This window comes from Ochotona princeps, chromosome 11, assembly GCF_030435755.1.
Source record: "Ochotona princeps isolate mOchPri1 chromosome 11, mOchPri1.hap1, whole genome shotgun sequence".
Classification (NCBI taxonomy): domain Eukaryota; kingdom Metazoa; phylum Chordata; class Mammalia; order Lagomorpha; family Ochotonidae; genus Ochotona; species Ochotona princeps.
Genome location: NC_080842.1, coordinates 40,352,048 through 40,366,354, shown reverse-complemented (window position 1 = coordinate 40,366,354; position 14,307 = coordinate 40,352,048). Strand labels below are relative to the sequence as shown.

The following is a 14,307-nucleotide window of genomic DNA, read 5'->3' as shown; positions in this document are numbered from 1 at the left end:
ACTCACATATGTCAGTAGTTGTGAAGCAGTCTGTACAGCTGGTGCTGAAGATCCCCAACACACCAGTTTTTTAATATTGTTTGAGTGGCTTAAAACCAAAACAACAACAACAAAAAAAAAAACCACAACCTATTCTATTAGTACAGCTGTTCCCCTACATTGCCAGTGAGAATGCAAAATGGAACAAACTCTGGGTAAAGGTGTGGCAGTATTACATAAGCAACACACACCTTTGTAACACTAGCACCCTATCCAAGAATACATGACTAAAAACATGAAATTACACCTGGCGTGTTATTTGTAATAGCAAAAGACAGGAAAGAACCCAGATGTTTATGAACAGAGGATGAATGAAGAAAAACTACATATCAAACTCACCAGTGATTGGGGCAGGAGTTGTGGCACAGTGCGTTAAGCTATTGTTTGGAACATTTGCATTCCACATTACAGTGTTGCTCTGCAGTTAGTCCAGAATCCTGCTGATGTGTCCTCTTTTTCTTTTAAAAATTTACCTTTCTATTTATTTGAAAGGCACAATTACAGAGAGAGGGGAACGGAGAGACCTTCCATCTGCTGGTTTACTCCTCAACCGGCTGCAGCAGGCTGGGACTATCCCAGCTGGAAGTCGGAAGCCTAGAGTCTTTCCTGGTCTCTCACTGGGGACCAAGCACTTCGCCCAACATCCACTGCCTTCCCAGGTGCATTGTTAGGAAGCTGCATCACAACTGGAGCATCTGGGTCTCCCATCAAAGCTGATAAGGGATGTTACTGCCACAGGCAGCGCCAGACTCTCTTTCAAATACATGAAAAATGATTTTATTTTTAAAGAGATGGCCAAGGCCGTTGTGGCCACTCGGGGAGTGACCTAGCAGATGGAAGTTCTTTCTGTCTCTCCTTCTTTCTGTAAATCTGCTTTTTCAATTAAAAAATAATAATATACATATACATTTTAAAAAGATTTATTTCATTTTTATTGAAAAGTCAGATATACAGAGAGGAGGAGAGACAGAAGATCTTCCATCCGTTGATTCACTCCACAAGTGGCCGCAATGGCCAGTGCTATGCCAATCCAAAGCTAGGAGCCAGGAGCCTTTTCCAGGTCTCCCATGTGGGTGCAGGGTCCCAAGGCTCTGGGCTTTCAACTGCTTCCCAGACCACAAGCAGGGAACTGGATGGGAAGCAGGGCTGTTGGGATTAGAACCAGTGCCCATATGGGATCTCAGCACATACAAGGTGAGGATGTTAGCTGCTAGGCTCCTGCGCCGGACTTCGAGGCCTGGTTCAGTAGCCTAGTGACTAAAGTCTTCACCTTGCATGCACCAGGATCCCATATGGGTACCAGTTTGTGTCCCTGCTGCTCCACTTCCCATCCAGCTCCCTGTTTGTGGCCTGGGACAGCAGAAGAGGATGGCTCAATGCTTTGGTGGGATCCTGCGCCCACCCTGGAGAGTCAGGGGAGGTTCATGGCTCTTGGTTTCAGATTAGCTCAACCCCAACTCTAAGGAGAGTGACTCAGTGGCCGGAAGATCTTCCTCTCTGCCTCTCCTCTTCTGACTTTTCAATAAAAACAAAACAAAACAAAACAACAACAAAAAGTGTTACAGAAAATGAGAACCATTTTATATCACTATGAAGGTTATTAACCAAAAAACCAAACAAGAGAGAAAACAGCAAGTGCCAGAGGAATGTGTGAGTGCAGCCAATATGGAAAAATGTATAGTACAGACTGAGTAGCTCAAAAAAACACTAAGAATACACTCAATAAGAAGTGAAAGCAGGGATTCAAACAGATTGGACAGCCATGTTCATAGCAGCATAATTAATAATAGTCACAATCCAAGTATCTACTCATGAATAAACAGAAAGTGATGTGTGTTCATGTGTGTGCATACACATGCATGCATATGCATGAAAATAAAATTCTGTGAATAACCGTAAATATACCCTAAGTGAAACATATTAGTCACAAACACCATGATTCCTCTTGCATGACATACTTAGTAGTTAAATTCAAAGGTTTGGGAAGTAAAATGGCAACTGGCAGGGACTGAGGGAGAAGAGAATGGGAAGCATAGGGTTTCAATCTTGGAAGATGAGAAGGTTCTGGGGATAGAACTGCAACTTTGGTTATATTTTACAAGTTAAAACTTGTTTTTAAATGAAGTTTACCCACAAACACTATTACAGAATATCAGGTTATTTGTGCTGAAAAACTAGTCTACTTGAGTGAGAACACAAAGATTTCCAGAACTAGGCAGCATTTCAGACTAACAATTATTCCAAATGCTGCTGCTTCTTTTGCTTATAAAACTAAGCAAAATTAAACTGACCAACAACAAAAAGACTGAAGAACCAGCCTGCATTTCAAACAATGGTTCCCAATGCTTCATCCCCTACTTACAATTTGAGTCACATCTATAAATCAGAAAGACCAGAACTAATGTGAAGATCACCTGGCTGGTACACTGTGCCTTTTGGGGTACAATGTGGCAGCCCTTATCATTGATTAAAGCCTGGCTGCTTAGCTGAAACAGCACATTCCTAATTTCAATTACAATCTACTTACACATCAAGCCAGGTTTTAGTTTACTATGTCCCTGGTACTTCTGGATCAAATTTATCATTCAAGTAGAAGCTTCAGAACAATTTATTCTGATCCACAACTGTTAAGTGAAAAAAATATTAAGGTTCAGAAAATGAACAGCTTAACACTATAGAAAAAAATAAACACACATTCTTTAAACGTTTTTATTAATGATATAATTTTCAATGGAAAGTTTTTAAAAAATTTTTAGGGGGCGTGGCATTTGGTATAGTGGTTAAGACACTACTTGAGAGGCCTGTTTCTCACATTAGAGTGCCTGGGTTTGAGCTGTGTCTCCACTCCTGACTCAACCTAGGAGGCAGCAGGTGGCGGCTCACGGGGTTGGGGCTCTACCACCAGCTAGGAAATCCCGACTAACTTCCTGCCTTCCAGCTTTGGCCTGGCCTAGCCCTGCTGTGGTTGTTCTAGAATGAACCAACAGATGAGAGCTCTCTCTTTCTCTCTCCATCTCCATCTTTCAAATAAACAAATCTTAAATATGGTTATTTTTAAAGGGAAGGAAAGAACCAAGGTAGAGGTGAGAAGGATAGAAAGTACAAAACCCTAACTGTACCTTTTTTTTAAATATAAACTTAAAAACACGATTACACTGTAAGTTTAAATAAAAACGTAAGTCATTCCTCAAAACCTAAATGAAACATATAAACCTAAATGTGCAATGAGTTAAACCATACAGAAAAACACCAGTTAACTGACTTTATACCACAATATTTTTTTTATTATATTTTTGACAAATCTGTGCATAGTTAATTAGGGTAAAAAGGTTCAAGGGCTACAGGAAAATGCGTAAGACTATTATTTCCATATTGTTTTCTTCATATATCAGAGGTAAAGGGGAATTTTAAGGGAGAAGCCCCACCCAGTCTCCCACCCACCCCAGGTCCCTGATGTGAAGCATGCTCCGAGGGTCTTGCTCAAGTGGTTTTGATAGTTCAACAGTTCTGAATTGCTGCCAATATCTCACCACTCCAAGCACAATGAGGTCGTTGAAGAATCCATTGATTGACATAGTCTATCATAGAGTCTCCGTCTGCCCATTTTTTCACTGCAAACATATAGCTGAGGTGGTTGATTGACTTGTCCTGTCCTCTGTCTTTTCACAGTTAGGGTTCTGAGTCCGGCAGTTCAATTGGGGAGATCCCCAAAGAAACTTTGTCTAAGGTGTTCCCAGACCAGATTCTTGTGTGCACTAGCAAGTACAGGGCCCAGCACAGTCCATCACCCCGATCTGCCGGTCATTTCAATTGTTGGGTTGGTTCTGTTTCCAGCATTACCTTCCATTGGAACCAATGGGTGTGGCAGTCCAGCCTGGTTCTGCCCAGCACATACTCGGCCCTCATACAAACCAGTGGGAGCTGCAGCCTAGTCAGAGTGACCTACAATAACCCCCACCAGGCTCGCCCCCTACCCTGGTTTGCCAGTATGTGTAGCAGACTTGTCCAGTCTGTCCCACATTCCATTCGGCTCTCAGACATGTCAATGTGCATTAAAGCCTAGTTCCATCTAACCAGCTCAACCATCCAGCCCTTACTGATGTTGCTGGATGCCTCTCTGTCTAGCCACCCCAGCCCCTGTCCTAGTTTTCATGCCCTCCAGTGGGAGTGGTAACCTAAGAGGGAGAAGCCCACTATTTCCCTCCCAGGCCATTCCCACTCCTGGATTGTGCACTCTCCAGGTGGTTCTGTGGTTTAACTTGACAGAATTAGTCCCCAGTGCCAGCTTCTGCCATCTGATGCTGTGGCTAAGCCCAAACAATCCTCACCCACTCTAATAGTAGTTTGCACCAGTAGGAACAATCAACCCAGCCTGGCTTTTCCCTGATCCAGGCCACATGAGGCGCACAGGTGTTGTTGTAGCCCTGCTTAATCTGGTTTGTCCCCATCCCAGCTCACGCTTTCCAGTGGGAGTAGCTGTTGGGCGCTGTGGTCACATCCGGCACAGGTAACCTCACCTTGGCATTCCGTAATGTGCGCTGGTTTTTGTCGTGACCAAACCTGGCTCGACCCACACTCTGTTCTGGGCTGATTCACCAGTGGATGACGTGAACTGATTCAGCCTGGTCTGCTCCCAACCCATGCCAAATGTATGCAAGTGTTCCCACTTTCCACAGCCTGTTCTGGGCTGTTTCCTTTCATGCTTCTTGCGCTTACCTGCAGGGTCTGTGTCCTGCCAGAGGAGCTGCCCAGGCTCCTCCATCAGAACCTCTCCCAATGCCAGATTTCGTGCATACCAGGGGGTCCATGATCCAGCACTACTCAGTTCACCTCCTGTCCTAGCAGGAAAGGTGGCTTTTCCTGACTGGCCTTCAACCCAATCTGTACACCACAATAATTTCATTCCCTAGAGGACATAAAAAGTGCAAAGAAATCGTACATGGTTTTCAACTGTCATATTGGCATTAATACTGCTATCATTATTGTAACACTTTACACAATGTCTTGTATGATAAAGTTTCAGTGTAAGAGAAGAAACACTATGGGTACTTGCAGACTCTCTCTAGTGTGTATATACAGAATTATAAACCTGTGCCTAAATTCTTTTCTGTAATGTACTAAATTGCAAAATGTACTATACTAAATCCAAAATGATTTTTGTACCATTTTTTAAACAAATTCTTTCCACTGTTGGTACCAGACTTACTATAAATTATTACTGCCACGGGGAGTTCAACTTTTTTGTTAGTAAAGACACAACTGGAACACTGAGTTACAAGTAGTATTCTTGGAATAAATAACACAAGTCAATATTATTAGGTTTAGTTCAAAATTTTTTCAATGTCGAAACACAATTTTTTTCACTTGATCTTAGCCAAAAGCCCGAGAAGCAATACATGTTTTTCGAGAAAGAAAAAAATGTGGTTTGATTTACATCTTTCAATTATATTTTATGTAGCCAAGAAAAAAAATCTTTGGTTGGTGTTGTGATCGTCATTCACAGGCAATTGTAAGGTTATTTTATGTGTATTATATAGTAGATAGGTGATTTTGAGAAAAAAAAAACGATTTACATGTTAATAAAAACCCAGTAATATTTTGTTACAAAAAAACCTATGTATTAAGAGAGATTTTTTTTCATCTGCTGGTTCATTCCCCAGGTGGCTGCCAACATCGGGGACTGGGCCAAGTAAAAGTTAGGAGCGTCATCCGGGTCTCCTACATGGGTGCAAAGGCTCAAACCCTTGAGCCATTTTCTGCTGCTTTTCCAGGCCATTAGCAGAGAACTGGATCGGAAGTGGAGCAGCCATAACTCCAATCAGCATCCATATGGGACAGCAGCTTTAACCACTATGCCACAGTGCCAGTCCCAACAATATGTTTAAATTGAGTGCATCAATAAAAACCCATCATAGTTTTCCTCAAAAAAAAAAAAAAATTGAAAAAGCCAGAGAAAAAGATACCTCCCACTCTTTGCATCACTACTCAAATGTTCACAATGGCTGGGTTTGGGCCAGGCGAAAGCCAGCATCCAGGAACTTCATCTGAGTGTCCCACATGGGTACATGGTCTTCTCAGGCACATTAGCAGGGTGTTTGATAGGAAAGGGTGCAATCAGACTTGAATCAGTGCCCCTATGGGGTGGTGGTGTCACAGGCAGCAGCTTCATTTGCTACACCACAATGCTAACCTCAATGGTTTTTCTCTTAAAAAAAAAAAAGAAAGAAAGAAAAGAAAGAAAAAGAAAACTTTTTTTTCTAGCTATGATCATGAAAAGCCCTAAAAATGACTAAACCTGACTCCCAGATAAGGATCTCAAATTATCATTTCCAACAAAAAGAAGCCTAAATAAATTGATGATTCAAAGCATTACAGAGTGGATAAAACTTAATCAGAAACTACGATGTAGAAGTTCTCACTACATTTTGAGCCCCCAAAACAATAATGATTACAATAAATTAAAAGCTCAGTAAATATGTGAGAAATTTGAGTTTATAATGAAATTTGAAAAGTCACTGGCTGCCTTTGGAGAATGTTTGGGTATTAGTGCCTTATTCTGATAATTAATAGAGAAATTTATTCTTTCAAAATATTTTTTGTTTACTTACTTTAAAAGGCAGAGAGGAAGATTTCTTTCCCTTTGGTTCACTCCATAAATGCCCACAACCGCTAGAGCTGGATCAGGCCAAACCCAGGTACCTGAATGTCCATCTGAGTCTAACACTGTGGGTGGCAAGGACCGAGCACATGGGTCATCCTCTGCTACCTTCCAGCATGTGCATAAGGAAGAAGACAGGCGGGAAACAGGGCGTCCAGAGCTCGAGCCAGGCCCTCTGAGAGGGATGCAAGATTCCCAACCAGTGACTTAAGCTGCTGCAACAAATGTCTGTCCCATATTCTGTCTTTTTTTTTAAATGAGTATTAACTGTACATGAGAGTAATCCAATAACTGATTAGAACATTCTAGAGAAGTGATAGAATACGACCATTCTGCAAACCACCAATAAAGTTACTGAGCTAAAAAATGATCAATGGCAGCCAGTGTGGTAGCCTAGCAGCTAAAGTCCTTGCCTTCCATGCACCAGGATCCCAAATGCACTCTGGTTCTAATCCTGGCAGTCCTGCTTCCCATCCAGCTCCCTGCTTGTGGCCTGGGAGAGCAGTAGAGAACAGCCCAAAGACTTGGGACCCTGCACCCACATGGGAGACCCGGAAGAAGCTCCTGGCTCCTGGCTTCAGATTGGCACAGTTCTGGCCATTGAGGCCACTTGGGGAGTGAGTGATTGGATGGAAGATCTTCCTCTGTCTCACCTCCCCTTTGTATATCCAACTTTGCAATTAAAAAAAATCTTTAAAATAAAAGGTCAATGGCTGTTAACACTACAAGCAAAATGAACAACCAGATATATGGTTTTTAGCAGGAATAGTTTACACCATCTATGAGGCACACATCCTACTGTCTCTACTCCAATTCGAAACTGAATTTAATCAGCTTTAATCTTACTGGCTTCAGCATGTGAAAGACAGAGAGGAGAGGCATTTTGGGCACCTGCTTTTCACACCAGAGTGCGTGAGTTTGTGTCACAGTTTCCATATCTAATGCCAGCTTCCTGATAAGGCACATCCTGGCAAACAGAAGGTGATGGCTCAGGTATGTACCGTATCTCTTTTATTACCTAGATTGTAGGTGGTTCAGTAAAAAACAGTTACTGACAACTTACTATCATTCCCATCTTGGACTGTTTCCAACTTAGCTAAATATGGTTTGGAAAATTCAGAAATATGAGGCAAGAATTTAACCTATTGTTTAAGATGTTCACAATCTGTATTGCAGCACCCCAGTTTAATAGCAGCCTCCAGTTCCTGACGACAACTTCCTGCTACAGCAGATTCTGAAAAACAGTGACAATAGCTTGAGTAATTGGATTCCTGTCGCCTACAAGGGAGACTTGGATTGAGTTCCTGGCACAAGCTATTGACTGGCCTGGCCCCAGTCCTGGGCAGTCACTGTGGGCATTTAGGGAACGATCAGTGGATGTAAGCTTATTCTTACTCTCTCAATAAGTAACTTTTTCAAAGTCTCAGAAATGAGGAATTTTTTTCTCTATCTAAACTTACTCATAACCAGCATAAAAACAGAAATATCAAGTTGAAAACTTCAAAATATTTAGCATGTCAACTGGTGTACAGATACGTATGCTTTGGAAAGCAAGGACAGAAATATTAACACAGTAACATGGTCTTTCTTTTTCTTTCCTAACTCAATGGGTTTACACTTTATTTAAACATGTTCCAGTTTCAATGAAAGCGCTTAATTAGAGTCCTCTCTACATAAGAGATATTCAATTTTTTGATTATGAATAATCCAATTTAAAGTAGCCTGGAGTGTTTGGCACAGCAGCTAAGACTTTGCTTAAAACACCCACATCTCATAACGCATAAACAAGTGCTTGAGTTTGAGTCCCAGCTACATTTCCAATTCCAGCCTCTTGACAAATGCACATCTGGGAGGCAGCAGTTGACACAGCTCAAGTAGTGGAATACCCACTACTTAACTGAGTTTCAGACTTCTGGATTGAGTTTCAGGCTTCTTGTGTCAGCTTGGCCCACTCCCACATGTGAGCATTTAGGGAGTCAATCAACAAAGGAAGATCTCTATTTTCCAAATAAGATGAAAATTAATACATCACATAGTTCAGAATCTTCATTTCTCTCATCCTTGGCATCTCTAGCTTACTGTCATAAACCATTCCGTTTCAAGGACTCATTTTAACTCAACAAGCATAAGTAGAGGAAAGGACTCTAGGTGGACTCAAAAGTCTGCGCCTCCCGAAGAGGCTACACCCAGGAAATCATATTTCAATAGTTTCTTATTTAGTCTCACACTGAACACTCCTGAATGTGCCAGGACTGTCTACTCCAATTACTTCTTCCTGGTAAAACCTGGCACACATATTCAAAACTCCTGGATCAGCTGAGGGACAGAAGTGTGAAAGTGGAAGTGCCATTAGCAGTTTTGTCCATGTTACATTGTCTAAGGAGCTTTCCTGTCCTTTGCTACTACGGGAGTTATACACCCTCGTACTTACTATCTGATGAGTCTGTCAGTGGCATCACCATCCTGATACAGCAATGATGCAATAACCAGCCATCAGCAACATTACATTAAGTCACTAGAGCCTTCTCCAAAAACTATTTCCCACTTAGATGATCTCCTTAGAAAGTCTTAAACTGAAAAGATTGCAACAAATATCACATTACAAAAAAAAAAAGATTCTTTGGGGTTGGTTATCAATCAGACAAGAGGGTAGACAGAGCCCACCAGGATAATACAACTAAAGATACAAGTTCATTTGAAGTTAATATATCATCTTGTTAGTATGTCTCTCTAGATAAAGTCCAATTGGAGATAAAATTAGCATTTGTGCTTCAGCTACTCTGTACTATCCATTATGTGAGTCTCTCTTCCTACCCTGTGCAGTATTTTCATAATTACTGTCTTTTCACAAATGAAGGAAAACAAGGCTCAGGAATGTTAAGAAAACGAACCAAAACTTATTTTGTAAAATTTTCTTCTTTTCCTTCCTTCCTTCTTTTCTTTCTCTCTCTCTGCCTTGCTTCTTTCCTTCCTTTTCTCTCTCTCTGTCTCTCACTCTCCACTCTCTGCATATGTATACAGAGAGGGAGAACGAAGATCTTCCATCTGTAGGTTCAATCCTTAATGACCACAATGTCCCAGACTAGACAAGGACAAAGCCAGAACCCTAGGATTCCCTCGAGATCTCTCGGGGCACAGAGCCCAGGGACTTGAACCATCTTCTGCTGCCTTCCCAGGTGCACTGACAGGGAACTGGATTTGAAGTGGAGCTGTCAGAACTTAAACCAGCCCTGATAAATTAGTGTCGTTGTGGCCACTTGGGGTATGAATCGCTTCCTCTGTAAATCTGACTTTCCAATAAAAATAAATAAATCTCAAAAAAAAAAAAGATAAAGCAAGTCAGTACAAAGATCTTAAGGACTAGTTTCTTAAACCCTATTTGCCTTCCAAAGGAATTAGAAATCATAATAATAGAAATAATTCTATCTCTAGTTCAATTTTTTGAGGAAGTAACTTCAGTACATAACAAAAGTTATTATGTTTAAAACCAACTCAAAAACTAATTCTCATTTTCATATACCCTAGTATAGAGTCTATACTAAATTTCCCTCTTTACCACGCAGATCTTGTATAGTTAAAGGCAGAGCAGAAAAACGCCTTGTTCAATCTCAATAGCATTTTCAGATATTTTTGTATATAAGCTGCCACCTCAACATTTCAAAATAAATGTAAAATACTCTTATACAAATTCCCTAGACTTATGGCTTTAACTTCAGAGCAATGAACCTTTGAATTTTATTCTCAAAAGCAGCATTCTAAAACATGCATGTTTCCATTTGTTGAAAGCACTGTAAAAATGGATTAAAGTACAAACCATTTTACCATATCATAAAATTACACTGATAGGAAGATGTAGACGTAAACAGCATAAGTTATCACTTATAGAATGCTTACTATGTGCCAAGTACATATACTCGTTCCTTCATTTTGAACTTGCAAAACCCTGTGTGACTACTGGCTCTATTTTACAAGCAAAGAAACTACAGTGAAAAAAGTTTACATAACTTGTCCAGAGTAAGACAGCTCCTGCCAGAGCTAGAATTGAAACCCAGGCTGTTCAGCCCTCAAATGTGTGTTCCTTACAATCAATGCTTACTGCCTTCTAGTTCCTACACACACACACACACACTATACAGGCACAGGATAATTCCTTGGGAGTTATTCTTAAGTTGATATGAACACAAGACAACCAGGAAGTCATCCTAAGTATTCAAGAAAATTTACATAGTATAAGCCTAAATGTTGGAGAAAAAACTCGTTTTTTAAAACACATATTTAGAACTTAATAAAATAATTGATTCATATTATTTTGTTTATCTACTACACAAAAAAACAGGAGGTATTTAATTTCTGAATGACCATCTCTTACATTTCAGTGTTTAAATTTTTGCTTTGTAAGAGTATCTAAACAAGGAGTGTTATACACCTATTTCTCCCCCTCCACAGCCTCTTCATCCCTACCAGTGGTCCACATGGGTCTGCAATCCTCATCCCTTCACATCTATAATGAAAATTAAGAAGTCAAATAGAAAATAAATTTAGCATTCCCCAAATAAGAATCCTTCACTCTATTAAAGCATGAAGCAAAACATACAAATTTTAACATGTGTAAGTTAAAGTAACATTCTTTTTTTTTTTCTTTAATATTCATTTATTCATTAATTACATTGCATTACATGACACAATTTCATAGGTACTGGGATTCCCCCCCCTTCACCCCAAACCCTTCCCCCATCATGAATTCCTTCACCTTGATGCATAACCACAGCTCAAGTTCCTAAAGTAACATTCTTTTCCAGTTATTTATCAAAGCAAAACAAGAGCCATTATTGATGATGTATCAAAAAAGAGATGAAGCCTTACCTCCATTGCTAAAGCTGCTGTTTGTTGGTCATAATGATTCAGAAGATTAGGCATGAAGGTAGTATTATAAGGCAAATCTTGGCACATCCTCAAGGTAATAGGTTCACAAGAAAACAAACTGTGTCCATTTATATGTCCCACAAACATGGTCAAGGGCCAAAGACAGAAGACGATCCAACGAAAAGCCATCTTTGCTGGATCTGAGTGATATTTTGGATGATCAGCCTACTCAACACAAATTTTAGATCTTTATGCACCTGCAGGTCTCAGCTTGAAAGTACTTCTAATATCTTGCTGTAAAGTTCTTCAACAGTTAAACACTCTTGCACCGTCAGAGATTTGTTAGCTTGATCTCACAAAAGGCATTTGTTGTTGGTTTCACAATATGGGAAAATGACATCATCTTGTCTCTTCCTTTCATTTTATTACATAGGGCACATCTGACCAACACATCAAGTTGATCAACCACATTCCCATACTACAGATTCCATCTTAGGAGAAGAGCTATTTCTTCCTTTGATTAGATTATCTGAAAAGGATTATTTTGAAAATAGAAATTAGTCATTTCCTATCAAAATATTATGAAATAGGCATTAAAATCTTTGATAAGAAATATCATACTGATCTAAAACTAAATACATGGACATATCATTGAGACATTGTTTTCCTGTTTATTATTTATTCTCTAGTACACTGAAGGAATCCTTAAACTGCATTAAAATTTGATTAATGTAAAAATTTCACATTTTTGTGAGGTACAATAGAATATTTCAACAAATAACATTGTGAACTAATAAAATCAGGGAGCCAACACTTCCATTTGTTTATGTTTGGAGCCTCCTGGTCCCTCTTACACAGCCTATAAAAATTTTTAATTTTCTTTCCCTAGTTTCTTAAATAACACATGCCTTATCTTCTTGTCTATGGTGACAACTCTTCATTTGTCACAAATTACATCTGGCCTATTCTAAATGAGTTATTGGCCTAAAATTTATTTAAATAGTATAACCCAAGACATCAAACTTAAAATGTATGGCATGTGATTTAATCACTGATGCTATAATCAGCACTAGCTGACTTGACAGAAGGCATCTGCCAAAGAAAGTTACAGATTCAAGCCTCTTATTACAAGTTATATGACAATAAATATATATCACTTTACTTCTATAAACCAAAATTTTTCTTGAATACTCCAGTGCTACCTCTAACAAGGAGGATGAATGAGTGAATTATGAAGTAATATACTTCAAAAGCACTTTATAAATGCTGAAGCAGTATCAAACATTAAGTAGTTTTATTACAGAATTACAAGTGGTGACTTTACTAACCATGAGTGACACACAGAAGGTTCTGAAAATATATCTGAATTTTTTTTTGTAATACTACACCATTTTTTTAGATAGTACAAAAAAATTAATACTGTAGACTTAGCCCTTGAATCAGAAACATTTATCGAACAGATAGCCATTACACATAGCTAGGCTGCACAAAGAATCAAAAACATCTCTAGAAAGCCACAACAGGAATAGGAATGATTACTGGTTATTTCCACGAGTTTCAGAATCTCTCACTTTCTAGGGGCAAAAACACATGTGATTCTCAATCTTGGCAGGACAGTATGTGTGCAAGAGAAGGCAGGTCTAGTATTTAAAAAAAAAAGCATAATCTCAGCTATCATACTGACTTGGTTTAATAATGACATTAACTTTGCTTCTATTTCATTTTGTCCACATGTATTAGATATTCTTATGTGTGCCATGAAGGGTACAGGTTGGCAAAAGGTATGAAATCCAGGTTCAGAAATTCTCATATCATTATGATAGCATAGTTCTTCATGAGGAGTTATAATTCCATCAGTCTGTTATTTAAGTGTGCCCCGACACTGACAATATGGGAAAAATCAGTTGAGAGGGGGTGGAAATTGGTGGTGGTGGGGGGGGAATCCCAGACTCTACAGAATTATACCATAAAATTCATAATTTTAAATAAAAATAAAAAAATAAATTCTCAGAGATCCAGGTTAACAGGACAACTCAAATACTAGCACCCAAGACAGCTGAGACCTTGAGATCTGATTTGGCTTAAGCAAGAAAAGAAACTGTCCTTCCATTTCTGGATCATATCAGTGATTGAGATCTCTGCAGCCCATGTTTCATTCATTAGGCAGAAAACCATTTAGAAGAAGTAAAATCTGACCAAAATTTACCAATTTCTCCCTCTTATAGATGGTCTTGAATGGCAGAACGGAAAATGGAAGTCTAGAATTAGAAACAATAAGATTTGTGACTTCGTGGTCTGCCATATTTTTTCCCCATTTAGGCTAGTCCCACAAATGTTGAAGTCTAGCAACAGAAACCGATATCAACCACAGTTAAAAACCTATTTAAGCTAACTACCATGCAGCATGGTAACAATTATGCATATCATTAAACATGTGTCAAGTAACTGTTAAAAGCTTTCTTTGATTATAGTGCTAAGATATCCAGGTAAGTTCAGTCTTTGTAGTTTATTGCTTATATAGCATGTTCATCTGCTTGCAACTAAAATAATTAAAGGGAACCCTGCTCCCAACTGGATATGTATTTAATAAGACCAAGGTTTCCAAAAATTTCATTTAGACTAATCTGTTTTTGAAGTACTTAGGCAGCTCAAACTTATGGTCCAAAGACAACTACCATATGGAATTTGAAGTAACTGAGCAACACCTCCCTTGGTTTAAAAACTTGATAAGGCTCTTCCTTTCCTTG

General features: G+C 39.3%; 1 protein-coding gene across 2 annotated transcripts in view; it reads right to left on the bottom strand.

Annotated features, from left to right (window-relative positions):
* FZD3 (frizzled class receptor 3) overlaps positions 1-14,307 on the bottom strand; it is a 71,311-nt gene that overhangs the window by 48,033 nt on the left and 8,971 nt on the right. For both annotated transcript variants that reach the window (XR_009246288.1, XM_004579092.4), the window contains exon 2: positions 11,561-12,089. Coding sequence is in view for 1 of the 2 variants with exons in the window: in XM_004579092.4 (XP_004579149.1) it covers positions 11,561-11,749 (189 nt within the window). In the remaining variant the exon portion in view is untranslated. The remainder of the gene's footprint in view (positions 1-11,560; positions 12,090-14,307) is intronic.